At 51.6% G+C, this 26055-nt stretch overlaps 13 protein-coding genes across 13 annotated transcripts; 5 read left to right on the forward strand and 8 right to left on the reverse strand.

The window, feature by feature from the left end:
• Positions 1-333: 333 nt before the first annotated feature.
• On the forward strand, positions 334-1387 carry PFICI_08526 (uncharacterized protein; the record flags this gene model as incomplete). The annotated part of the gene is made up of 2 exons (XM_007837107.1): positions 334-691; positions 759-1387. 2 exons carry the CDS (start codon positions 334-336, stop codon positions 1385-1387), a joined length of 987 nt encoding a protein of 328 aa, XP_007835298.1.
• A 670-nt stretch (positions 1388-2057) lies between these two features.
• PFICI_08527 (uncharacterized protein) lies at positions 2058-3645 on the reverse strand (the record flags this gene model as incomplete). Its single annotated transcript, XM_007837108.1, has 4 exons — positions 2058-2278; positions 2397-2988; positions 3044-3330; positions 3402-3645. The coding sequence occupies 4 exons, from the start codon at positions 3643-3645 to the stop codon at positions 2058-2060; spliced, it is 1344 nt and encodes a 447-aa protein (XP_007835299.1).
• A 973-nt stretch (positions 3646-4618) lies between these two features.
• On the reverse strand, positions 4619-5516 carry PFICI_08528 (uncharacterized protein; the record flags this gene model as incomplete). Its single annotated transcript, XM_007837109.1, has 2 exons — positions 4619-5366; positions 5434-5516. 2 exons carry the CDS (start codon positions 5514-5516, stop codon positions 4619-4621), a joined length of 831 nt encoding a protein of 276 aa, XP_007835300.1.
• A 958-nt stretch (positions 5517-6474) lies between these two features.
• On the reverse strand, positions 6475-8455 carry PFICI_08529 (ATP-citrate synthase subunit 2; the record flags this gene model as incomplete). Its single annotated transcript, XM_007837110.1, has 2 exons — positions 6475-7509; positions 8015-8455. The coding sequence occupies 2 exons, from the start codon at positions 8453-8455 to the stop codon at positions 6475-6477; spliced, it is 1476 nt and encodes a 491-aa protein (XP_007835301.1).
• A 4451-nt stretch (positions 8456-12906) lies between these two features.
• Positions 12907-14960, forward strand: PFICI_08530 (ATP-citrate synthase subunit 1; the record flags this gene model as incomplete). Its single annotated transcript, XM_007837111.1, has 2 exons — positions 12907-13362; positions 13428-14960. The coding sequence occupies 2 exons, from the start codon at positions 12907-12909 to the stop codon at positions 14958-14960; spliced, it is 1989 nt and encodes a 662-aa protein (XP_007835302.1).
• A 907-nt stretch (positions 14961-15867) lies between these two features.
• PFICI_08531 (uncharacterized protein) lies at positions 15868-16125 on the forward strand (the record flags this gene model as incomplete). Its single annotated transcript, XM_007837112.1, has 1 exon — positions 15868-16125. The coding sequence occupies one exon, from the start codon at positions 15868-15870 to the stop codon at positions 16123-16125; it is 258 nt and encodes an 85-aa protein (XP_007835303.1).
• A 1017-nt stretch (positions 16126-17142) lies between these two features.
• On the reverse strand, positions 17143-17821 carry PFICI_08532 (uncharacterized protein; the record flags this gene model as incomplete). Its single annotated transcript, XM_007837113.1, has 3 exons — positions 17143-17312; positions 17361-17476; positions 17532-17821. 3 exons carry the CDS (start codon positions 17819-17821, stop codon positions 17143-17145), a joined length of 576 nt encoding a protein of 191 aa, XP_007835304.1.
• A 120-nt stretch (positions 17822-17941) lies between these two features.
• Positions 17942-19252, reverse strand: PFICI_08533 (uncharacterized protein; the record flags this gene model as incomplete). Its single annotated transcript, XM_007837114.1, has 1 exon — positions 17942-19252. One exon carries the CDS (start codon positions 19250-19252, stop codon positions 17942-17944), a length of 1311 nt encoding a protein of 436 aa, XP_007835305.1.
• Positions 19253-19622: 370 nt separating this feature from the next.
• PFICI_08534 (uncharacterized protein) lies at positions 19623-19952 on the reverse strand (the record flags this gene model as incomplete). Its single annotated transcript, XM_007837115.1, has 1 exon — positions 19623-19952. One exon carries the CDS (start codon positions 19950-19952, stop codon positions 19623-19625), a length of 330 nt encoding a protein of 109 aa, XP_007835306.1.
• A 65-nt stretch (positions 19953-20017) lies between these two features.
• Positions 20018-20506, reverse strand: PFICI_08535 (uncharacterized protein; the record flags this gene model as incomplete). Its single annotated transcript, XM_007837116.1, has 1 exon — positions 20018-20506. One exon carries the CDS (start codon positions 20504-20506, stop codon positions 20018-20020), a length of 489 nt encoding a protein of 162 aa, XP_007835307.1.
• A 784-nt stretch (positions 20507-21290) lies between these two features.
• Positions 21291-21952, forward strand: PFICI_08536 (uncharacterized protein; the record flags this gene model as incomplete). The annotated part of the gene is made up of 2 exons (XM_007837117.1): positions 21291-21590; positions 21689-21952. The coding sequence occupies 2 exons, from the start codon at positions 21291-21293 to the stop codon at positions 21950-21952; spliced, it is 564 nt and encodes a 187-aa protein (XP_007835308.1).
• A 210-nt stretch (positions 21953-22162) lies between these two features.
• On the reverse strand, positions 22163-23073 carry PFICI_08537 (uncharacterized protein; the record flags this gene model as incomplete). The annotated part of the gene is made up of 3 exons (XM_007837118.1): positions 22163-22238; positions 22294-22708; positions 22782-23073. 3 exons carry the CDS (start codon positions 23071-23073, stop codon positions 22163-22165), a joined length of 783 nt encoding a protein of 260 aa, XP_007835309.1.
• Positions 23074-24012: 939 nt separating this feature from the next.
• PFICI_08538 (uncharacterized protein) lies at positions 24013-26037 on the forward strand (the record flags this gene model as incomplete). The annotated part of the gene is made up of 2 exons (XM_007837119.1): positions 24013-24015; positions 24070-26037. 2 exons carry the CDS (start codon positions 24013-24015, stop codon positions 26035-26037), a joined length of 1971 nt encoding a protein of 656 aa, XP_007835310.1.
• Between the last annotated feature and the right edge of the window lie 18 nt (positions 26038-26055).

A 26055-nucleotide genomic window follows, 5' to 3' on the forward strand; every position in this document is an offset into this window, starting at 1 on the left:
TATATGAATCCCACCAATCAACACAACAGAGACCCACTCGGGTATTACCACATATGGTATACAGACAAGACAGCGGCACGCTCTTATTCGAGCGCTTCACTTCCTGGCTTGGTTTGTTATTCGTTTTGTTTTTATCATGTGAGATATGATGATTTTACAAGTATATCCTCGAATCAAAAATTCATGGCTTGCAAAAGCCAAGGTGAAACGGAATGCTTCAACACTTATAAGGATCCCTAGGTATGAGTTTTCGTCCTTTGCGCCATAGATCCATGGGGTCAATGATTGAATAATACGTTTCAGACAAGACACCCACAGCAAATTCTCCAAGACATGCTCGGGTCTCGTCTCCTCGCCGCCCTCTGGGGCGCGCTATGCTTCCTATTGGGCCCGGCGGCGGCCTTTACCAACCCGATCCGCAGCTCGGGCGGCAGCGACCCCTTTCTCGTCTACACGGGCGGCTACTTTTACCTCATGACGACGACGTGGACCGACGTCGAGATTGCGCGGGCCACGACGATTGACGGGCTCAAGACGGCGACCAAAAAGGTCGTCTACAGCACCTCTACGGCGTCGCGCTGCTGCAATGTCTGGGCGCCCGAGGTTCACTACTTTGACGGGACATGGTATATCTACTATACCGCTGGTGATTCGGCTGATTTGGATGGCCAGAACATCCATGTTCTCAAGGGTGTGTGACACAATTCTTGCTCCTTCTTTTGTTTTCCTTGATCGTTTTTACTAATCATGTAAAATAGGCGGCGCGACACCATACGATAGTTTCACCTACGCCGCACAGCTGACCAGCCAATGGACCATTGACGCCTCGATCCTGCGGACGAGCGCCTATGGCAACTTTCTCATGAGCTCGTGCTTCAACGGCAACACGTACCAGTCCATCTGCCTGCAGAAGCTGGGGTCCGACTACATCTCGGTGACGGGGTCCGTGTACACCATTTCGCAGCCGACGGAGTCGTGGGAGACGGTCTCGTACCCCGTCAACGAGGGGCCCGCGGCCCTCTACTACGGCGGCAAGACGTACATAAGCTACTCGGCCTCGTACTGCTGGTCGGCCTCGTACTGCCTCGGCCTGCTGACCTGGGACGGCAGCACCAGCCCCACGTCGGCGTCGGCCTGGACAAAGTCGAGCGGCTGCGTCCTGGCCAGCGCCAATGGCAACTACGGCACGGGTCACAATGGCTTCTTTCAAAGCCCCGACGCCACGCAGACTTGGATCGTCTATCATGCCACCTCGAATAGCGCCGGGGCTTGCGATGATTCGCGGTATACCATGGTTCAGCTATTGGGCACGCACTCGGATGGCTCACCCAATTTTGGTACGCCGGTGGACTTTGCGCATGTTTATAGCGAACCTAGTGGAGAATGATTTTTGGTTATTTGATATACTGTACATATTTGTGAAATATTTCAATGTACATACTTGAGTACGGCACTCAAATCTCTGAGTTGAATTGACTCGTAGTTCAATCGTGATAAGAAATGCCTAGGAAATGTGATGAATATTGATGATCGTCATGTGTGTGCGTTGAGGTTAGGCTTGTTGTGAGTAGCAATTCATCCCCTTTCCATTCCAAAAGATCAACGTTTACTATTGCCAAGCTCGAAATCTCTAGTGCCATTCCAGATGAGCCATTTTCATTTTACACTTTGGCGGTGAGACGAAAGATTTCTCCAAGACGCGTATACTTTCGACGTGGTCATTGTTTTATTCTGATGCCTAAAGCAACGTGAGAGATAACGACTATAGCACGCAAAACTAGCGCCAACCAAAGGTGAGTGGCCCAAGATCCCTGGTAACGTTGTTCTTTTAGGTGGGGGCCATGCCAGTTGCATATATTCATTGTGAATTGGACTCTTGCCTGAATTTGGTAGAAATTTACTCGTGTTGGTATTCAGAATCTATTAATTTATGAAATCAAACATTATTTCTTCCAACTCTTATCTATCAAGGCCTGCTTGGAAACCCTCCCCCATGTATTTCCCTCATTAATGCCTTTGTCTTTCATATGCCCCATAATAGAGTTTCATTCGTAAGCTTATTCAAACTTGACATTGAGCCTTTCCGCTGTCGTCTTGAACATTTCAGGAATGCCTGCATCTTCAAAACTAGTCCCGTTGCACACCATGTCGGCGACTCCGCGAGCAGTCGTAAAGATGAGCGCCATGCCGCCACCGTTGAAGCCCGCCAGGATCCATTGATTGTCCGTATCTGGTACCTGGCCAACGTGAGGGATACCGTCGGGAGTGGCGCCCATGACTAGAAACCGTAGTTAGCGCAAATCGATAGTTTTGAGACAAAGAGTTACCAGATTATACAGTATTAAGCAAGGCTTGTAAAGGAAACGAGAAAGGAAAAGAGGAAGAAGTAAACTCACTTCCACTCCAAGTCATGGCCGCCGTAGCCTCACAGTCCTCCCAACCCCGAAAGCATCGCGCCATGACTCCATCAAAGTGCTTCTTGACGCCCGGATCAATCAAGGTGGCATCATCGACGCTGTCAAACCACTGCGGATTCCTATCCTGCTCATCCTTGCGGTACGCCCCGCCGCCGCCCCCGAGGATAATGTTTCCGTCGGGTCGCGGCACCAGGTAATCGGCGTTTCCGGGCGTGTGAAACAGGTTGCGCGTATACGTCAGATTCTGCGACTGGTGCGCCTTGGCCAGGGGCACCAAGATGGAGTTTTGTCCGCGGAAGGGAATGATGCTCGACTGGTACTGCGGCAGCACGGCCGACGTGTAGGCATTGGTGGCGTAGACAATCTTTTTGGCCTTGGTGACGCCTCGCGGCGTCGTCAGAGTGACGAGGCCGTCGTCTCCGGGTTTGGAAATCTCCTCGACGGGGGTCTCGGTGTAGAGGAATGCGCCCATCTCGACGACTCTTTCCAATAGTGCCGTGACGAATTTATACGGCCACAGCGTGAGTGCGGGTACGCTGACTGCTGCCACGAGACCCTTCATTCCACTTGCCTATAATGCAATTAGTATGTGTACTTTCGGAGGAAGAGCCACAAGATATACATACCTTATCCAACATGGGACCTTCCAGCCACTGAACCTCTTGTGTCCATTTGGCCCCGGCCTCGCGCTGTTCCTCGAGAAAAGCCTTGATCTCCGACGCCTGCACAGGATCATAGTAGCAATCAAACGAGCGCGTCAGAAACAGGTCACAATCAATGCCCTCTGTCTCTTGCGCAGACTTGATGGCCGCCATCTGCGAGTGGACAAAGTCAAACAATTGTTGAGCTGCGTCGGAGCCAAACTTTTCGTGGTATTTCTTGATTGTGGGCATGAGTACTTTGATGTGGCCGCCTGTTTTTATATTTCATTGCTTAGCACTGAGAATTTCGTATCGGAAAGATATCTCATCACTAAGTATTTACCATTCCGTCCTGTGGCACCTGAGCATGCTTGCCGAGCATCAAAGAGGACAATTTTGGGTTCCGAGCCCTTATGATTTGACAGTATATGATAGGCCGTGGATACTCCAGCCAAGCCAGTGCCAATAATGGCAATATCACACTCTTCCGGCGTCGTTTCCGATGAACGGTACGAGGCTAGGGCATGTGGCTGGGTCAGCCAGAAAGAGGCCGTGGGGTTTGCGACGGGGAATCTCGAGTCCGTCATGTTTGGCTCTGTTGAAAAAAAAAAAAAAAAAAAAAGGTTGTCAAGGTTGGAATTTAGCGTTGTTTTTAAGCTTATGTTTTGAGTTTGCCCATTGGATTTTTTTACATGCTATCAAGTGGCAGGACTGATCTCTAATCTTTTAAATACTTTAAATTCTTGACCATGGTTATTATTCCTGTATAAGCGATAGCAGTATACTGCTTGCTCCCCATCTCCAGGAGCACTAAGAGGTGGCCACTGGCCACTTTGTGGGGCAACACAAGTTGAACGCGTAGATACCTTAGGCTCCAGCATTTCTCACCACCATACAAGTATAGTGTGCACGTAATCGCAGACTTTTTTGCAACGGGCTAATCCTCGAATGACAAGCATCAAACTCACAAAGAGAATTCTGCCATTACCGCTTCTGGAAGGAGAACCCCCGTTGCATTACGACGATGCTTCGCCATGAGCTTGCGATCATGGAATCATGGAGTCATACCGCGAAGTATTTTCACCTGCAGGAGACTTTGCACTGCCAATCATTCTGCCGCCTTGCCATGTGGTTTTGGGTGCTACCAATTCGATGGCTGCAAGCTGACTTGATTGGCACATTTCCAAATAGACCGACTCTTATCTGCTGACTGGAGCGCAAAGGCTCTTTTGGTATTCATCATAACAAGTCGCTCTATATTCTCGCTCGTGTGACTAATGCTGATAAGAAAGGTATAGTGACAAGAAAGAAGAAATGGAAAGAAAGGAAAAGAAGTCTACAGAACATCACCATTGCTCTCGTCCAACAACCAACTTTTGACAACTCTGCATGTCCGATTCAATCGCAGCCTTTGGCATTCCAAACAAGCGCTGACCTATCCCCATCCTTCAAAACAAATACCACACTGCAGCGCCGAGCTGACAAGGATTTGGCCGGGATAAAGACAAATGTCCAGCGTTTCGAGCAGGCACAAGATCATCCTGTTCTCAAGAACAACGTTTATACTGCATCATAATCCGTTGAATGTGGTAGAGACACGTCCCATGGACCCCATAGCTCTCTTCTTTCTCTCTCCTGCTGCCTCTCCCACGCTTCCTCATACTCTCTCATCACGGCGAGGCGCGACCAGGGACGTTGAGGAGATGCAACAGAATAGCAAGAAGGACTTGATCTGGCTGAAGAGGTACATGCCTGAGGTGCTGAAGAGGAACCTGCCTCAGGTGCCGAAGAGGGCCTTGGCTGAGACGCTGAAGAGGAACCTGCCTCAGGTGCCGAAGAGGGCCTTGGCTGGGGTGGCGAGGGAGGCAGACCTGGGTTAGGCATTGTCTCGGCAGGTGGTGGGACTGACGATAACACATCCAGTTCAATGGTATTTGAGGGCCGTTTCCAATAGTCCATACGCCAGCGACCCTTTGCCGACATGACTTGCCCAGGGAACTTCATGATGCGGTACCAGTAAAAGAACTGATCCTCCATCAAATCCCCAAGCATCCCACAGGGAAAGTAGACCAGTAAGCAGGGAAGAAAAAATATAACCCAGGGAAGAAAAAACATAACCCAGGCTAGCATTTGGAGTGGAAACGAGACAAAGGAGCTTATGAAAATGACGATCTTGGCAAAGCGGCGTCGTGATATCTTGTTTGCCTTGTACTTCAGGGTCCAAGTCGTCAATCGGGCGGACCACATGAGATCCAGGGAGGCGTATACCACGGTGCAGACTATCCAAGCTATTGTTGTGCCATCTAACCTGTTTTGTATCATGTCAGCCTGCTCTCAATCTGCTAGCATCATTCTGAAGAGAACTCGTGACATACCCATCAGAGGTGAAGGCATCGGTATCAGGCGCACCAGTGGGATCAGGGAAGACATCGAGGTCATAGATGCCGGTCAAATCCATGGCTTCTTCGTGACAAGCGAGAATGATTCAGCAACGTATTGATGAGTGTTGCCAATATTGCTAACGATTGGTGATCAAGGCAGTGTGCCTCTAAACGAAATAACGATGAGTTTGCTATCTGTGGAAGCCAAATTAAAACGAGGACCAATGGGAAGATGAATGATGAATGTTGATGAAAGAAGGGAAAACAACAGTTGTTGCTCGTCACTCATCAATCTAAAAAGATGCCCCTTGCCGGTCTTAAGGAAAGAAGAACAGAATACACTTGACCGGCCCAAGAAGGAAACGGCAAGAGCTAATTGAAGCATTTAAAAACCCATCACCGATGTTCAGATGGCTTCTTTCCACGTTGCTGAAGGTTTTCTGGGCTGGCCCTGCCAGTGTTCCTCCACGCGGTTGCGCGGCAAGAGTGACTACAATGTATAACGGACCAAGAAGCCTCAACCTCGACCGATTTCTTGATCAATCGTTGTTATGCAAACAGCAATCACTTACCTAGAGCTCATGGGAAGTCGTCTCAAGAATATCAAGCACTGACATGTCGCCTACTGGAAGCATGCGATGGAGAAGTTGTCTTTACCGAAAGGCTATATTTGGTCTCAACAGTTGGCATTCAATGATGACCATGGCGTTAAAGGATATACAATTGCATACACACACTCTTTGCTACAAGAGTTCCCGATCACATAAAAGGCAAGACATAATTGGCAGATCGCAAAAAGCGTTCATATTACAGATTGGTCTATCGACAATTTTGCTGTAGCCATCCTTCTAAACCCAGAGATCGAACCGAACGCTGTCCATTTCCGAGTTGCCCTTTCTATGCTTGGGGCGGACTATCATCTTGTGTTGTCTTCTTATCATCAACATACATGGCCGTCAAGATCCCATGGAGAATCTTTATCCCTTGACGGGCCTTTCAAATTTGCTCTCTTTCTTCAAATCCACATCATTCCATTTATGCCTGGAACTCAGTAATACCAGCCGCCTGAGCCTCCTCCCACTTGCCGGGGACGAGAGCCAGAGGAACAATACCAGACACGTGCATCTCAGGACCAAAGATCTTGGCGTTGAGACCAAGCTCCTGGGTGGCGGCCTTCATGTTCTTGAGACCCTCCTGGTAGTTGGGACCAGCACGACGGACCCAGATCTGGACGTTGTGCTCCTTGAGGGGCTTGGCGTACTCGCGGAGAGCCCGGATGACACCCTTGAATGTAGAGGCGACGTTGGTGAAGTTGGCGATACCACCACCAATGAACAGAACCTTGCCCTGGCTGTCGAGAGGAGCACGGAGCAGGAGATCCAGGACAGTACGGGCGTAGTGGTAGGTCTGAGACTCGGTGGGAGCTCCCGAGTACTCACCGTAGTTGGCGAGGTCGTCGGCGAAGCCAGCCGAGGCAATGGCATCAGCGTAGACGACGGAAGCACCACCACCAGCAACCAGGGTCCAGACACGGCCGCTGGCGTTCAGGACGGTGAGCTTGAGAGAGGCACCAGTCTTGGCATCCAGCTCGGCAATGTAGGCCTCCTCCTTGGACAACTCACGACCGAAGGGAGCAGGGAACTCCATCGGCGGGCCAGCGTCAACACTGACCTTGTCACCGGCGCTCGACTGAGCAGCAAGGCCCAGAGCAGCGGGCGATCGAGCAATGGCCCATTTCACACCACACTCGAAGTCAGCGGTCTGGTCAAGCTTGGCGGCAAGATCGAGGAAGTGAACGTCAGCAGAGGTAGCGTCGGCGTTGGGGATGACGACGAGAGGGTTGATCTCCAGGTATGTGAACTGGCAGTCGACGTAGACGGCGTACAACCGCGAGATGAAGTCGACGAGGACGTTGTGCACACCAGAGGGAACCTTCTTCAGCAGAGACTTGGCAATCTCCTCGTTTGAAGGGAATTCTGAGAGGTCGACAGGAATCAAGAGCTTCTCTGCCTTTGCGTCAACATCACCAACGTCGACACCACCCTCGTGGGTGAAGAGAATCCAGTCACCCTGTAATACAATCCATTAGTATTCTAATATTGAAAAAACAAGCGTATAGAGAATAAAAGTATAGCATAACGTGATTAGGGGTAAGTGTGATGCAAAACTATGCATGTCTTGATGCGGAAAGTGGGTGTGAAACGAGTGTGACTGCCAAGTGGATGCCGAACAAAGTGGTTTAGTTTCCGCTCGTCCGCAACGCTTCGGCTTCGGTTTAGCGATTCCGAGCGAGATAATAGACGCACGAAGCGCCCGGGTCATAAAAACGCCCGATCTCTACCGATTATTCAAATAGGGCAAGTCCCCAATTCGAATTTGTTCAAGATGCTCAAAAAGACTCTCATGTACGAAATGTTGCATCGAGTTTGTCTTTTGCACTCATGATCGGAGACTCATTTGAATCGACACCTCGCCTAGCGACTGGCAGCACGACGCGCCTGGCTGGCGCGACAGGGCGAATTTATGGAAAAAGGGTCTGAGACAACAACAGTCAATTGGGATCGGGTTTACTCACATCTCTCACGGAGTTGATGTTGATGTAGTACTCGGTACCCTCGGGGTGAGGGACGAAGGGCTCGACGAGGAATTGGCGGAGAACACCCTTGACGTGCTCAACCTGCTGCTCCTTACCGGCGCGCTCAGCAACCCAGGCCTTGGCCTCGGGCCAGGTCTTGTTCAGGGCCAGGAGACCACTCTTGCCACGACGCTTGATGAGCTGATCTGGCTTTGCGACGAACTTGGCGCCGGACTGGAGCAACCAGGGGTAGGTGACCTCAGCCTGGTCCAAGATGCCGTTCACATCGGCATCCTCAGGAAAGTAAAGAGATGCTAGTCTGGGAGGAGCATTGTGGGTGGTGGGCTTGGGAAGAGGAGTGGGCTTGATGACGGGTGCCCGAGTGAGGTGGTAGTTGAGGATGGCCTTGCCGTCGGCCTCGAGGATTGACTTGGCAGACATTTTGCTGTGTGAAAGAGGAAGCTATTCGCAGGTACGTGAACAGTTCAATTACTGTCTTTGTCTTTTTGTTGGGTCTGGAGAATACTTTTTTTGATTCTACGGAGCAAAGTCAGTGACTGGGTTGGCTGGATGGAAACACAGTTTTCTGGCCCAATTGCAAGCGCAGTGGCAGACAGAAGCGAAAAGGCAAATGCAAAGTCCCAGCTCTTGTTGCCTTTTGCGTTGCTGATGAACTTGCTGACTGCTGCTGGCTTGATGACACCAAGTGGCTCTCTTGCATGCACTCGCTTGGTTCAAAGTGACGACAAAAAGCTGGAGTGAAGCTCGAGTGAGGGGTGAAATGAATGGCGGCGGCTGCTTACCTCGCAGGACTGTCAGTAACAGTGGTGTGTTTTCTCTCTCACAATGACGAGGGAAAATCACAATGCGACGGTAATTGAAGGGCAGATGACTGCAGCAAAGGAAAAAAGGTCTCTATAGTGAAGAGAGAAACAAGAAACACTTTCTAAGTGGAAGGTGGTTTCTATGAGATTGTCTGGATTGAGAGCAACGAGAACGGGGATTGACCTTCAAAAATTTCCAGAGATCCCAAGCTCCGCCAGTTGCTCAGGGCCCGGGAAGGTCGCAGCAGCTGGGCGGGCGTGGTGAGTGGTGTGTGCTCCGTTTGGTTTCCCAATGGCCAACCAAGGTATCGACACACTGCCGAGTTGGCACAGAGGTACTTCCACGGGGGCAGACACACCCATCCCACCTGCAGCAGTACAGGGGACGCTAAGGGTCGTCGGCAGACCCCCGTACCTGTGCCTAGCTCGCTTTACCGCCCCAAAACTATTGGGGAAGATCCTGCTGAGCTCATGCCACACACCCGGTCCCAAAAGCCCGCCAGCACAGTCAGCAAGGATCGTAGGTACCGGTACCCCAACGTCAACACTTGGGGAATCGTCGAGAAGCTCGGGGCATAACTGGCACATTACTCTTGCATTACCGGACATACTATTACGGTACTATTCTTTTACTTTATTCCATCGGGACCCGAGAGTGCCATGGATGCGAAGTGCTGACAAGCTGTCTGCCACCCACGCCACGCACATTGATACACACGAGTATTGCGCCATTGTTGCGAGCGAGCAATGCAAAGCAGGCCACTAGTCGGGACTTGCTGCGCGTCGGGGGCTTCAATTGACTCTGCTTGGAAAGACAGAGTCGTGCGTCGGGTGCGTGCGTGTGTGTGTTGCTTGCATCTGGCTTGTTGATGTACCGCCAGCCGCGGAAAAACTATGATGATCATTCATACCAATCTCATAGTTGTTGGCGGCTGCCTGCCATGTTTTGCCATGTTGACCCGGCTCCGCGCGCGCGCTGCATGCCTGACGCACGTTGATAACGGGAAGCAGCTGTGCGGTCCGTTCAGCCTCCCCAACTCTGGTCTCAAGTGGCCTTGTGGAATACGGACACCACCGCATCCATCGATATGCACACAATACATGTGGGCGATCCCAACTTACAAGAGACCGTTCCCACGTATCAGTCGTGTCCACTTTTGTGTCTCTACTTTACTCTATCTATCAATCCCTCCTGCTCAATACAGAGCGGTTCATGGTAGAAATTGCAGCCAAGCGGCGTATGGGACATCCAATGTCTCAACCACAAGTACTGCCTGCCACCTTGGATATACTTCTGCTGGCTGCATGTGCGTGGGCAATAAGCTATCGCGCTGGCTGCAAAGAATGCACCACACCTACATTAGATAAAGCCGTGAATATGGTTATCCTCGACAGTTTCACGAGCAGCAGTATACAGATTCGCTTATCTCGGGGCACGGGCTGCCCAGGTATGAGATCCCAGGGCTCGAGTTATAGAGCTGCCGTATCTCGGCCTCCGAATTCCCGAAGTGGCAGTTCCCTCCACTATAGTATCATCCCGCTGTTCATTTGTTCTCATATTATTCAATCAATGGGATGAAGTCATTCTAATGACCCGCGCCTTGTTGCCTCCATGCTAGTTGCAACCCCCCGAGCCCGGGTCTCACGTGGCAGGCCATGTTGGGTCTACCTTATCGTTCCTTTCGCGTGCCATGAACCACATCGCCTATGCACTCCGGAACATACATCTGGAAGCTCGGCAACGTCTTTTGACTTCCCGGAAGGTGTTTCTAGGTGCGGTCCGGTGATGTCAGATGTTGATGATGGGACATGAGAGAAACCCTGCCGGACATGATGCCTGGGGAGGATCCGGCAACGGTGTTCACTTGTTCGTCGTGTCGCCTGGTCAACTTCCCGTTTCGGCCACTTGAGGACCGTAAACCGTTACAGCAAACATGACTAGCCGGATATCGGCCGGCCCACCTGCAACGGGCAGCAAGCAAACAATTTTTTCTTCTTGTTCTTCTTTCTTCTCTGCTCATCTTGTCGCTGGGCAGCGAAATTGAGGTTGCAGGTAGTCCCATTTTCTCAATTTGGACAAGCCATATTCGGGGGTTTCCATGGGGGTATGGCGGCGTACCTTCTCATTACAGTGAAGGATCAACTTACTGTGTCTATGGGCTGGCTGCACGCACAACCGTCTTGGCGTAACGGCGCAACATGGCAATGGTGCACCAAGATAGTTCTTGGATGCCCAACATATCTGCTTCATTACATTGATTAATCGTTTGATTCTGACTCATTTCCTTACTGTTCTTTGCACTCTAGAAGAATCCCGAGATCGAAATTAGACGATGCGAGGATCATTAGTGGTGGGCGGGTATGGCGTATGATTCGCCGAACCCGGCCCAAGGTTGGCATACTATTTTCGTGGTGGGAGCGCACTATGGGAGGGGATCCCATCGGGTTTTAGGTAAGTCGGAGTGAGAGGATGCGGCTTGTACCGGTACCTTGAGCCAGGAGTCTCCACGAAAAAGGCGGGAGTCGTGCGTAGGGCCGCTAAAACAGCAGAGCTAAGCTGGGGACACTAGAAGCTCAGCAATGCAGGAATGTGGCCAACAGGCGAAAATCGCAGCGACAAAAAAAAAAGTTCGCGGCCGGCGCTCAGTGATGAGCTGCGCCCCACGTCAGACAGCTGCGGTGATCAGCAGGGTCATTGGAGGGGTCCAAGTCCAATGCTCCATTGGGTGGCAGCTCACCAAATAGCAGCTCGTACCTGGCCCCCGGCTTCTCTAGCAAATCCTAGGTCAATGGCATCCAACAAGGCCGTCCCCCGAACCAACACCCCAAGTCAGGTTCCCTGCTGGCCGCTGTGCGAAACCCCTCGACCGCATATTCAACAGACCAGACAAGTTTACCCCAACTATTCCGACCGCTAATTAAAGCGAAGGTACCTACCGTCAGGTACATTGAATCCCTAGCCTTTTTTTTCCACAGCTCTACACCTACTCGGGCTATCGACTTTCTGCTCAGAATCAAGTGGAACACCGACCGGGAGGGAAATACAGAGAAAGAAAGTGGACGTCGTGTTAGAGGGAACGAAAATCGACAAAAAAGAAAGAGAGAAACATCAAGCAATTACAAGGTGAGTGAGCCTGTGTGTGTGCATGCGTGGGTTTGCATTTTCCAAATCCTTTCCCCGATCTCATCATTCTATTTACTCTTCCTTATTTTTTTTTTCTTTCTCTCACTCGCATCAACAACATACCTCAACTAAATCGGCCGACTAGTGGCAGCTTGTACCTACCTGGCGGGCCCGAACCAAATCGCATTGGACCTTGAACCCTCTCCTGTCCCGCCTACCGTTGATCTGTGCGTCTACCTGCTCAACTGCCCCCCCGTCGCTGCTCCTGCTGCTCCATCGCACCTGGGAAAAAAGCTCGACACTCCCAAAGATCCGATTTGATTCCACTCTTCTCTCTCCCCCCATTGAAACATTTCTTTCGTGATACATTCACTTGCATTCACTAATTCTTTCTCGAAGCTGTCCATTTTAGAACTGCTTCAACTTGATCAAGGCGAATAGCTCTGATTGAGTCTCACCATTCTGAAAGTGCAGTAAGCCTTCAGACAAAACAAGTTTAGGTATGTCAGCTGTGAAGACTTTCTTACTTTGCACTGCTTTGTGTTGCAACCCTCCCTTGGGAACGGGCGGGAACTGGGCGGGCAGCGTCAGCTTTACAATTGCCAGATCAAGAACCACCTCCGCTCCAAGGAAAAGACTGAGGAGGGCTTTCTCGACTTGTAATTGCAACTTGGAAAAAGAACGACAGTCGTCTGCTCTACACAGCTTAGTCTATGTTGGACGGAACTTCTGCTTCGTTTCTTGCACCTGCCAGTTTCACCGCACGAGATAGTCAGTCTTGACCAGCTTTTGGGCAATTGGTTTGCCAATAGGCCTGAGCTGACAGAGGAATACCTTTGGAGACTGCTTTGTTCTACTATTTCGTCACCTATCCAAACAAGAACTACACTAATACGACCCCTCTCGATACAGAATTTAGACCATAAAAACACCACACAGCCGCCATGTCTGCCACGACCAACGGTGTTAACGGCACCTCGGCCGGTGGCCTGTCGGCCAACGATAACATCACCCGCTTTGCCGCCCCCAGCCGGCCGCTGAGCCCTCTTCCCGAGCACGCCCTGTTCAACGAGAAGACGAGATGCTTGGTCTACGGTCTGCAGCCCCGTGCCGTTCAGGGTATGCTGGACTTTGACTTCATCTGCAAGCGAGCTACTCCCTCGGTTGCCGGTATCATCTACACATTCGGTGGCCAGTTCGTCAGCAAGATGTACTGGGGAACCAGCGAAACTCTCCTGCCCGTCTACCAACAGGTTGACGCTGCCATGAACAAGCACCCCGACGTCGATGTTGTCGTCAACTTTGCTTCCTCCCGAAGTGTCTACAGCTCCACCATGGAGCTGATGAACTACCCCCAGATCAAGACCATTGCCATCATTGCTGAGGGTGTGCCGGAGCGTGTAAGTAACAGAAACCAAGATTGCCATGGATTTTGGCCAAAACACTATGCTAACGAGACAAACAGCGTGCACGTGAGATTGCCCACGTTGCCCGCAAGAAGGGTGTGCAAATCATCGGACCTGCCACCGTCGGTGGTATCAAGCCCGGCAGCTTCAAGATTGGTAACACTGGTGGTATGATGGACAACATTGTTGCCTCCAAGCTCTACCGCAAGGGTTCCGTTGGCTACGTCTCCAAGTCTGGTGGTATGTCCAACGAGCTGAACAACATCATTGCCCAGAACACCGACGGTGTCTACGAGGGTATTGCCATTGGTGGTGACAGATACCCTGGAACCACCTTCATTGACCACATGCTCCGCTACCAGGCCGACCCTCAGTGCAAGATCCTTGTCTTGCTCGGTGAGGTTGGTGGTGTTGAGGAGTACAAGGTCATTGATGCCGTCAAGCAGGGCATCATCACCAAGCCCATTGTTGCCTGGGCCATTGGTACTTGCGCCAGCATGTTCAAGACCGAGGTCCAGTTCGGTCACGCTGGTTCGTTTGCCAACTCGCAGCTCGAGACCGCTGCCATGAAGAACAAGCAGATGAAGGAGGCTGGCATTCACGTGCCCGACACCTTCGAGGAGCTTCCCGCTGTTCTCAAGAGCGTCTACGAGAAGCTCGTTGCCGCCAAGACCATCGTTCCTCAGGCCGAGCCTGTCGTTCCCAAGATCCCCATTGACTACTCCTGGGCTCAGGAGCTTGGTCTCATCCGTAAGCCCGCTGCTTTCATCTCCACCATTTCCGACGACCGTGGTCAGGAGCTGCTGTACGCTGGCATGCCCATTTCGGATGTTTTCAAGGAGGATATCGGTATCGGTGGTGTCATGTCCCTTCTGTGGTTCCGTCGCCGCCTGCCCGACTACGCCTCCAAGTTCTTGGAGATGGTTCTCATGCTCACTGCCGACCACGGTCCCGCCGTGTCTGGTGCCATGAACACCATCATTACCACCCGTGCTGGCAAGGACCTGATCAGCTCTCTGGTCGCCGGTCTGCTCACCATCGGTTCCCGATTCGGTGGTGCCCTGGACGGTGCTGCCCAGGAGTTCTCCCAGGCTTCCGACAAGGGACTCAGCCCCCGTGACTTTGTCGACCTGATGCGCAAGCAGAACAAGCTCATCCCCGGTATTGGTCACCGTATCAAGTCCAGAAACAACCCCGATCTCCGTGTCGAGCTTGTCAAGGAGTACGTTCTGGCCAAGTTCCCCAGCCACAAGCTGCTCGACTACGCTCTGGCTGTCGAGACTGTGACCACTTCCAAGAAGGACAACCTGATTCTCAACGTCGACGGTTGTATCGCTGTGTGCTTCGTGGATCTGATGCGCAACTGCGGTGCCTTCAGCCCCGAGGAGGCTGAGGACTACATGAACATGGGTGTCCTTAACGGTCTGTTCGTTCTGGGTCGCAGCATTGGTCTGATTGCCCACTACCTCGACCAGAAGAGACTGCGCACTGGTCTCTACAGACATCCTTGGGATGATATCACTTACCTGCTCCCCACCCTCGCAGGCGCCGGTCCGGTCGGTGAGGGCAGAGTCGAGGTTTCGGTCAAATAAGCGGAATGACCGACACTTCTGTATTAGACGAATTGACATTTGCGCGATGGAAAATGAATGGGAGCTCTTCTTTACGTCAATGAAACGGAATGGATGGGGGCTACTACGTGATACTAGATTTCTACGCGATCATCACTGTATAAGATGATAAGATATAGCATTTCAATCGCTTGGGCTGGCAAGGGCCCGAAGTAATAGACGAGTAAAGTTGATAAGTCTGCATGTCTTGCATGTGTTGTCTCTTGTGAGATGCTTCTACTGTCAGAGCTTGATAATGTGTTGTTTGAAACATGGAAAGTAATCGTGTTGGAACAGATCAAAGGGTAAAAGGCAACGTAGCTGGGGGCGTGGGCGATGGGTGCGATTCGGGCGTCTGCGCAGAAATATGGGATCCACAGAGGCCGCTTATCGATAACGAACCGATCCGAGCCAAAAGTTCGCGACCTCCGTTGAACCTCATGGACGTGAGCCAATTGCCAGTTTGAGAAGGATTGCCGCTTATTCAAGTCAGAAAGTCTGACGGAAGTTGTTGCTATCATAACCTTGAGTTTTCAGTAAGTGTTTACATACCCCAATTTCTTGCTCCATCCCCCGGATCTGGCCGGAGGAGTGGATATTTGCATTGTCCCGGCAGTCTATAGAGAGGATTGGATGCAGGCAAGACGCAAGGCGCAAGCATAATACAGTTGGGCCGGAATTGATTTTCATGGAATGTGCTGGTCCGATGGGCTAATACAAACAGGTCTTGAGAACGAGGTGGTTTTGGGGATCAATTGCCGAGGGTAAACCGCGCAGCCCCCTTCGGACGACTTGACGTTTATCGAGCCATACGCGATAACGACCAACCACAAGCAACCTCACAAGCACAGCGGAGAGACAGAGGACAAGATATCGAGGGATAAAAAAGATGGCCTTTTTCCGCGTTACCCTCCACCGCTCCGCCATCGGTCTACCCGAGCGCACGCGCGGCGTGCTGGCCGCCCTGGGCCTGCGCAAGCGCACCCAGACCGTCTACCACCCCGTCTCGCCCCAGTTTGCCGGTATGATTTACAAGGTCAAGGAGCTGGTCAAGGTGCAAGAGGTCGACCGCGCCCTGACGCCCAAGGAGATGCGCGAGGAGAGGAGGCCCGAGAGGGGGTTTTACCTCGAGACGCCGCGGGTGTAGAGAAGAATTCTTGCCGGATGGATGATGATGCTTGAGGCCGAGATGGGATGCCAAGTCGAGGGATACAGGCAAGGACGAGTGGCAGTTTCTAAAGATTTTCAGCGGCTTGGGAGAATTCCTGAGAGGATCTGGGTAAAGATGAAAACTCCATCAGACGTGGATGACGAGGGTAATAAGAGGCACCTCTATACTCCTTGGGCATCTGCCATGAGGCAGGCAATCTCGAATGATTGGAACAGGTCTGCGGTACTCGGTTCTGTCCTGGACGATACCGATTGTATTCAGATGTCCGCCAAGTGCGTGTCATTATCGGGAGTCGTTGGCGAGGTGGCTGGCCGACATGGTTTGGCCTAGCTGCATGTACTACACCTTGTACACAAGAAGAAATGAGGCTTAATTCACCTGTATACTATACTATTCCCAGAACAATTATGCTCGCTCCAGATGACTTGGCATTACGTGTCTTGTAGTCGACGTTGTCTTTCGCCGTACGAGAGAGAGTCTCTTGAATTTGATAATCACGTTGCAGTCATGGGACAGTATCTTTTACCTCTTGAGCACAAGCAAGCAACATTGATGAGAAATGACTTGCATAGTGCAGAACAAAACTCGACCATGGCTTACTGAACTAGAATTCACCACACAAGAAGCACAACCGTACATTATGATTGCCTTGAATTATGTCTATATAGACTTGGGACAAATGCAGCCTCTAGACTTGGTGCAAAACCTAGTAGTGGTTTCCAATCGAGGAAATCATGGTTTTCCTATCCATGTTCTGCTTTCCAGCATCCCTCCATTGTATGAATTGCAATCGGATCCATATGTGCCAACGATCAAATGCGTGGCTTCCTGGCGCGCTCTCAACATAGTGACAATCTTCTATGTCAAGTATTGAAACTTTTTTTTCCGGCTTTTCCATGTTTTTTTTTTCTTTCCTGGTTAGGGGGGAGGGAGTTTGCCGAATCATCTAGACAACCATTCAGATCATAGCCTCGTCATGTAGTATTAGAACTTCTAGTTCTTTGCCTTTTCAGAATACTCTGCGCTGGGAACCTCATATTCGTTCAAGAAGTAGTCTTGTGCATTGCGTGTGAGCCACTGAGTGAACTTGGTCAGCTCCTCGCGAAGTCGATTCACAGACTGTTGATCCATGTTGGTTTGGGCGACAAGCTCGGGCAGTGAAGCTACTAATTGTCAGCATCGGACACTGTCAGCAGTAGTGTTATACTCACTAAACAAACGCATCAGGTGCTCGGAACCATAGGTATCGCTGGGAGCCTTGCCGTACAGCTCAGAACCTTCGGTGCTCCACTTCTCGCGGACCTCAGCATACTGAGCGCGCTCGAATCTAGCATTGGGTTAGTGTGAGGCTCTCGAGCGCACCTGGGATGACGAGGACTGACCTGTAAAGCAAGATGCGACCCAAGCACTTGTCGAAATACTCCTTCAGTCCGGCAATGGTCTCCTCGAGGATGTCGATAGAAGAAGAACCCTCTTGGCGCTGGGCCTTCTCGTACTCGAGGTAGTTGTCAAGGACAACCGTGACGGGCTTGGGGTGAGGAAGCGGAACTAGCTGGCAGTTCTTGGTCACAGCCTCCCAGTCATCGACAAGGAGACCCTTGATAACGTCAGGCAGTACAATCTTGATAGACGGGCGCTGGTGGAAAGCATCTTCCTGCAAAAAGTTATTCATTTTAGTAAGTGGATCAACAGCTGTAATCATTCCAAAAGTCAGATAAGGAGTGCTGCCGAATAGAAGGCTCATATCACGGCGCGGGGGACCTGGAACGATCATCAACGTCTGGCGAGAACCCTAAGCCTGGTCCAAAGTGTCGAGACGTGCAGTGGGTCGAGGACTGAAGGCGTTGTCTGCAGGAGCAGGGACGCCCTTGGGACTCTGCTGCTGGCGTCGAAGTCGCATTCCAGGAATCACCTGTGCAATTGCAGCGCCATCGTCGGCAGCGTCGTCCATCGAAGAGGTGGCGGGGTTCGAGAGGATCGAATGTCCGTTCTTGGTGATGTCCTTCTTCATGGCGGCACCTGTAGCGGACAATAGCTTTCCCATCTTCTTCTTGGATTGATGAGGCTTGTCCGAAGGAACACCAGCAGTGGGCAAGTTGATATGAGCAGGCATGTCTCTGAATTGTCTGAAGAAGCCGACGGTGCAGACACCCCTCTCCTGAGCTTCAAGAACCTTGGGGTGGATGGGTTTGGTCCTGGCGAACCGATTGTAGGGCGGATCTTCGGGCGCAAGTAACAAGGTGCCAGAGCTACTGATGTAGTGGTTTGTCGAATCTGCAGGGGGAAGCTGTCTGAGGTTGTCAAACGGTTCCCAAGCCTTTGCATACTTGGCCTCCTTAAGAATGAAGGCTTGTCGAAACTCCTCGTGGGGATCCAGTGGGGCTTGGAGCTGCTTCTTCTTCTTGGATGGGGATGGGGCAGAGTCATGGGGATCCAGTGTAGCTTCAGTTTTTCTCTTCTTTATCAGAGCAGTAGGGCCACTCGATTCGGCAGCTGGCTGGGGTTTGGACGATTTTGCGGACGACGATGACTTGGTAGCTGGCTGAGGTTTGGACGATCTTGCGGAGGATGACTTGGCGGACGATGATGATTTGCTGGACGACGATGACTTGCTGGACGACGACTTTGTACCTGACGGTTTTGTGGCCGGCTCAGCTTGCTTGGTCGACTTCTTTGCCTTTGCTGGAGCGGCCTTTTTGGCTACTTTGGAATTCTTGTTCGCCTTTTGGCTGGCCTTGGCGGCACGAGTTGCAGGTGTCTTGGTTGCAGACCCATTTCGATCATCATTTACGCCGTCAACAGATGCGTCGAGGAGTGAAAGCTTAAGGGCGCGCTGTGTAGCGGCCTCCAAGCCAATCTCCTCCTCAACTGTTGGAGGCAAGGCGCTGCGTCTGGTTCGGCGTTTGCCAAACGACAACACGAGCTCACTTTCTGAGTCTTCATCTTGATCTTGAATCACCTGCGTGTCGGCTTTTGCAGTCTGGCGAGTGTTTCTGCGGGTCGAGGCAGTCGCCGACACATCGACCTGGTGCCCGCTGTTGTTGGATGGCGCACCATCCTCAGCGACCGGTGACGACGGCGCATAATCAGAAGCTTCCGGCATTGTGTACCTTGGGGCGTCGCTAATGACGGGTCCAAACAATGATGTGTCAAAACGGCGATGTGGTCAAACGATGAGTGGTATGAGGGAAGGGGTGGATGTGAAGTTGCGTCAGAGCTGACTTTCGCCGATGGCCAAGAGAGTCAATGAAAGAATGGTGGTGCACTCCAGGAAGGCATTCCCAGGTGATTGTAATAGAGCTTGGTCTGCAGTTTTGGAGGGGCTGAAAAAACGCCAGAGGCACCGCGCGTTGACGAGACGACGCGTTGAAGAGAACGGACGCGCAGCCAGCAAACGGCAGCTTCAATTCCAATGAGGGGTCAAGCTACAGTTCACGGCCACCGTTAGTTGAACAGCCATGTTGTGGCCCTCCTCAGTCTCTTTGGTCACTTCGGCCAGTGATTCCAGATGAGCGTAGCACAGCTTGATGATCTTCTCCAGCTCGCACCGGCCGGGAAGCACACTCATGAAATGTAGGCTTGTGCAGAAGCATTAAAGCCTCTGTGCAGCATAGTGCACAGCTATCCTGGATTCGACGCTTTCTCGGTTCGCAGAAACGTTCCATGAACTCGGCCAGATATCTCCTCCAACCTAGATCGAGGATGCTGAGGTGCTTGACAGCCACAGGACAATAGATGAAAGTAGTCCTTGAGTACTGCTGCCAGCTGTGTAAAGCAGCAGTGTTTTGTGCACAATAGATCATGTCTTAATATCCCACAGCAATGTGCCGTGATTCGAAAGCCGCCTTACCTTTGGTATATAGCACTCCTATCTATCTTTGGAACAAAGGGGGAAAGAAAGTTGACTCACACTCTCAAGCTCATAATCACGGCCCCGTCTGGGTCCTCTTCCGGCATAGCTGTTATTGGCAGCACGCTCTTCACTACCTCGAGCGGAGCTCATCTCACTGTCGATGCCTCCAACGGCTTTACCGATGGCCTTCTTGGCACTTTTGGAGCCACCGGCGGTGCGGGCTTTTGCGGCCTGGGAAAGCTGGGTAGCCAGTGCCTTGTTGTCATCGGTAAACTTTCGAATGCGGTCCTGACTGACCCAGTCATCCCATGACGACTTCCAGCCCTTGTAATGGACCTTGTACTGAGCATCATCGGCCTTGATAGTGGAAAAGACAGTGTTGGTCGGGTCAGAGGCGCTGCGGACCTCGGTGATCTTGGCCTCGTACATCAAATCTCCATGGAAGCAAAGGACCTTCTCGTCCTTGGAGAACGGAGGGCCAGGTGCTGGCTTTGAAGGTGCCATTTTGATTGATGATCAGACGCGTGATGATGGTTTGCGCAGAGAGATTGCCTTTGGCAGAAAAAGGTTTGAGTGAAGGAGAAAAAGTCCAGGTTACAAATGGCCCTAGTTGACTTAATCCCCTGGTTTGCAGACACAGAACAAGCTGGCCCTTTCCCTGTTTTCAAGAGGCAACAAGTCAAATGTGGGCTGCCCGCCCAGACTTTGGATGAGATGAGGACGAACGCTGGACCCCAAGTGAGATTTGCTGGGCACTTGTTAGAGTCGGAAAGTTGGATGATACGTAGAAGGCAAAGCAGGGAGAAATTGAGAAGTCTGATATCACATTGTTCTACATACCTTGTGACTTGCTAGGTCCTGGTGTCTGGGAGATTTATAAAACTTTTTGTTCCACAGGAAGCACACCGTTTATTTCAAAACACGGTTGTTGAATGCTCCTTCTATTCATTATCAAAAAGGCTGAGCATTCAGAGTCCACGGCCACATGCAGCACTGAGAGGCGCTCGGACGCGTCCTTCGCCTTCTCGCCAGTCAGTAACGGCGGGCGCTAAGGGGTTCGCGTATCCTGGTAGACAAAGTAAATTGATTGCTCATTGGACACCTCCTGCCTCATTATTACCACGCCCTCCTCTGCTTTGAATTTTGCTGTACGAATACATACAGCAAGTAAACAATTGATATAGAATTGTCTGTTATTTCTCGTGGAACGCTGTGTTATGATTCATTAGATACACTCTGTCGAGATACAAACCGGGAAAGTCGAGTGCTCCAAACCCAGACCACCGCGATGGCGCCAAGCGAGGCCACGATACTCGAGAACTACCTGCTTCTGCCCGCGCGCCTGCCTGCCGTGGTCTCTCTGCAACAGTTCAAATCTTATTTTCCCAAGTCGCAACAGTCCTCTCCGCAAATCCGCACCCTCTATCGCGATCTACAGCAGCAGCGCAACGCCGTGGTGGATACGGTCGCAGCCAACATCGACACCGAGGTCCAGCGGGGCAAGGCATTGCGCCGCGCCGTAATCAAGGCAAGACGCGAGGCAGCTCAGGAAGATGACATTGATGACGAGATTGAGATTGAGAGAAATGTGAGTAAACCTTATTGATCGCCGGTAGGAGGCTCAAGTTTGCTGTTGACTGCCCTCGCTTGTTGAACCACATTGCTGATCATCTGAGCCTGCAACAGCTCTTCGGACCTACGTCCAACACGATCCGGCCCAAGAAGCATACTCTTCAAAGCATCCTACCAGAGATGGATAGTGCCGCCAGCGATTTAGAACAAGAGATCCGAAAACTTGAAGAGGAGGAAGCAGCACTGCTGGAATCTGTCCAGAAGGCAGTTGGCGACATGAGCGATCTACGATACGGCCGGCTCGCGAATACAAAGCTCAAAAACGAAGTCATCAATGGCTTGGAAGATTTTCAAGAGATTTGCAAGCAGAAGAGTTAGGCGACAAGAGCTGTGGTGGTTTGATTTCCACAGATCGCATTCATTACAACTAAGTGGCGATGATTTACATCATATAAAGCTGCTTGCCTGTAGCAGCGCTTTTGGGCATCCGGTCAGTATGTACTGGCCGAGCCAATATGTTTACTGGACCTCTACTCCCTCCCAGCATATCAGGATTTTGCGCCAACAATCAATTGCCGCTATAGGTGCTTATCGACGCGGAGCAGCTTGGCCGGTAGCCGCAGGTCGGGGACCACCAGCCATCTGGTTGTTCATGCGGTTCGACCTAGGACATATTAGCATTGCGAACCAAGAAGCCCTGCCTGAACAGGCAGACTTACATCATAGTTCGGCTGAGCATGGACACGCAGACCATGAAGAGCCAGCTGGGGATCAAGTTGAAGAACCAGAGAACATAGCCAACAATAGTGGACAGTCCGTTCTGGGCGAACCAGCCATTGAATGGGTGGAAGATACCGTCGTGCAGCTTGGCCTGCTCCTTGTAGCCATCCTGCTGCAGCTTGACAAAGTCGTCGCTGGTGACGGTGGTCATGTTGAGGCGCTTGGCCCAGAGGTTGATGGAAGCTGGAGGAGGCAGCATCTCAAAGATCCATAGAGCACCGGCGGGCGCAGACCAGGAGTTGCACAGAACAGGCTCATCCTCGCAGTTGAGCAGTGCAGTGTGAGGAGCGCCGGGGGTGACGGCGAACTTGGCCGCAGTCTGGTTGAAGGCCTCCTCGATGCGATCGCAGTGACCTGTACTAGTTAGCATTGCTATTTGCACGTATATTTTCACGATCCATAGACGTGTACAATGCTTGTCACGTACCGAAGCAAGTCTTGTTTCTACCAGTGATCAACACCCAAGTCTCCTCGGGTGTGGTGCTCTGGGGCGACACATGGCCGTACAGAACGTCCCTCCAGTTCTCCAGGGTAATAACATCCATCTTCAGCTCGCCAATCTTGGCCTCTGCGGCCCCGATGGGATCCGACTTGCTCGGGTTCGGAACATAGGACCAGAACTTATCCAGGTAGTTTTGGAATTGGGCCTGGTATTGCGGAACTTCTTGCGCGCTGGCCAGGAGGGGCAAAGCGGCAGCGATGGCGGTAGAGAAGCGCATCTTGACCAATATACGCGCAGGACAGCGGGATGTTGGATGTAATATGTACAAGATACGGGACGACGGGTCGGCTGTGGGAAAGGGAGCTATGACAGCTGGACCTAGAGAGCACTTGATTTTTATGATGTAAGCCGGAGGGGTTCTAGTAAGTGAGACAATGTGCGCAACCTAGGTGTTGCAATGGAAGGTTCCTTACCTGGGTCAAGTTATAGCAGAAAAAAAGACAAGCCGTGTGTTCAATGAACCGGTGGAACAGGGGACTTGGACTGGCGAGACCGTGGTTGAAAAGGACAGAGAGGACCCTGGATTGATTCGAATCCGTGAGATTCCACTCGGTGCGACGAGTCCAGTAGGTACGCGCCTCCAACGCTAAGAAAGCAGACGGACAGCGAGTTCCATCCTACCTGGTCGATGGCATGGATGCCAAGCAATGGGGAAAGCTCCAGTAGACTGGTTGGCTGAGAAGCTACATGGGCAGCACCTAGGCGTGTTGGGTAAGGTCTTGTAATGCTCGGCAGGGAACGAGATTTGTTGGAACTGGCAACGCTATGAAAGATGGCACGGCAGCTCAACAGCTCTTGATAGGTAATACTGCTACAATGATTGATGATATACTCGTGCTTCGTCTGTGCAAAACCATTGCCTGATCCGTTCACTCCATTGGCTAGGTACAATATTTCTTTTTACTGAAAGCTGCTGCCGTTGGTCATGGACAGGAGCTTGCAGATCCACTTTTTCCTCAAGCACAGAGCCCCAACCATCAATTGTCGTTCCCAAGTTTCTCATCCCATGCTCCGTATTTATTGATTGTACCAATTGCTTATCGTTATCAATAACAACGGCCGTTGTATGCGGTTCGCGCCGCAGCAAGACAAGACAATAAGAACGGCATTCGCGATAATTTTAATGGTGTAGCACTTTTGCTCTCATGTATTTCTAATGGTATGTTTATCTCAATCCTGCGTCTTCATCCAATATTAACTCGCATTTTTGCAGGCAAAAGAGACGGCGAACCAAAAGCGCAAGCGCGGCCGAACTGCGAACGCGTCTCGAGATGATGTCAACGCGTCGCAAACCCAACTGACGCTCACGACAAATGGCGCCATATCTCGGCCACAAAATAACGATGCCGATGACAATGATGTCGGCGAGGAATCGCGGCCCAAGAAACGCGGTAGAAAGGCCAAGGAACCATCTGCAGCGCAGGCAGAACCAGAGGAGCCTGCTCTAGAGGTAGAACCGCCGCCCAAGAAGAAGCGCGGACGTCCCTCATTGCAGAAAGCGCAAGAGATGGAACGAGAGGAGATCGAGGAACCTCTACCCGAGGAGCCGAAGCCGAAAAGGCGCGGCAGACCTGCTGCGCCTACAAGAGATACTCAGAATGCAGACGAGGAGGATTTGAGTGGAGTCGCACAAAATAAACCTCCAAAGAAACGTGGCAGGCCTTTTCTGAATCGGTCCCAAGAGAGCTCCCAGGTCGAGAACTCGCCCGACACATCACAGGTCAAAAAGCGCGGGCGGCCTCGCCAGCCTGAACAAAAAGACAATACAGAGGTCACAGCTGATGAAGCCGATAATGAAGGCCACAGCAACTCGAGCTTATTGAGGCGTAGTGGCCGGGACAAAAGGAAAGCCAACAGACGACAGCCCACCCCCGAGGCACAGTCGGAACCTGACGAAGTGGAAGAGGAACCCGATGGGGCAAGCAGCCCACGGAAGGGGGCCAATGGCACACGGTCAGGTCGTCCTGTGAAGAGGGGTGGCCAAGGTGATGAAGATAAATCTCCAGAAGAGGTGTCTCAGCCCAAGAAGGCCAAGAAAAGGGGCCGACCTTCGCTCCAAGCCAAAGCCGATGACGCCCCTTCAGCCACAGAAGCAGAAAAATCAGCGCCCAGTAAGCGTGGACGCAGATCTAATGACAAAGGAGCTCCGGATGTAGCACCCAACAAACAAGAAAAGAAGAGACGTGGTCGGCCTTCTCTCAATCAGGATAAACAAGATGACCAAGATGAGCCTGTGGCAAACCAAAAGTCCCGGCGTGGGCGGAAGAATCGACAGGCAGAGCCGGAAGAACAAGACGATGCAGAGGCAGAGTCTGCTCAAGAAGATGAGTCCTCGACGAAGTCCGGGAAGACAGCCATCAAACGAGGGCGGAAACGTCGCACTGAACAGGAGGATACCAGATCACAGTCATCTTCGCCTGAACCTGCCCCGTATCGCCATTTGGCAATGCGCACACGGAAAATTACGCGACAAGTCATACAAGAAAAGTGGTCACCCTTGGATCCGACTTCTGTAGAAGGAGTATCCGAGCTCTTGCAAATGTCAACTCTCCCGGTTCTTTTACGACTAAATAACTTGACAAAGCACTCTCAAGCTACAGCAGCCTTGAATGCAATCACCAACAAGCTGCGATCAAAACTTACTCGTGGGCTGCCCTTCCCGCCAGCCACCACATCGAACAAGAGGGAAGATGAGCTCAGCTACGAGACCACGCTTGATGGCATACAAAACACGGAGGCTCAGCTGGATCCTCTAATACACAGCGTCGCATTGTTGCGCAAAGAAAAAGAGCGTGCAGAGAAGGAGCTCGATCAAGAGTATAAACTCCTCAATTCAATCACTGCAAATGCAAGGTCCGAGATCAGAGGCCGAAGAGAGCAACTGAGAAAGATACATCCCCTGGTCCCAGAACTCAAGCACGACACAGAAGGCTTGGACGTTGGAAGGCGAGACGAATTTTGTCCGATTGAAGAAGCCACAGGCAAGACCTTTGTTGGTCTTGAAGATGAGGAACTTTTAGGACTTACTGGGCAGCTTGGAAATCACATGGAAAGCATGCGCGGAAATCTGCAGCAGATTGAGGGCGTAGCACCAGCCATTGCGCAAGGTCGTGCTGCTCTAAAGTTGGCACTCATGCCACATCTAGATCAGGACACTTTCGAGCAGGTCGTGCTTGGATAAAGATTTTGCATGCGACTA

This window comes from Pestalotiopsis fici (genome assembly GCF_000516985.1).
Source record: "Pestalotiopsis fici W106-1 unplaced genomic scaffold PFICI_Scf_6, whole genome shotgun sequence".
Lineage (NCBI taxonomy): Eukaryota > Fungi > Ascomycota > Sordariomycetes > Amphisphaeriales > Sporocadaceae > Pestalotiopsis > Pestalotiopsis fici.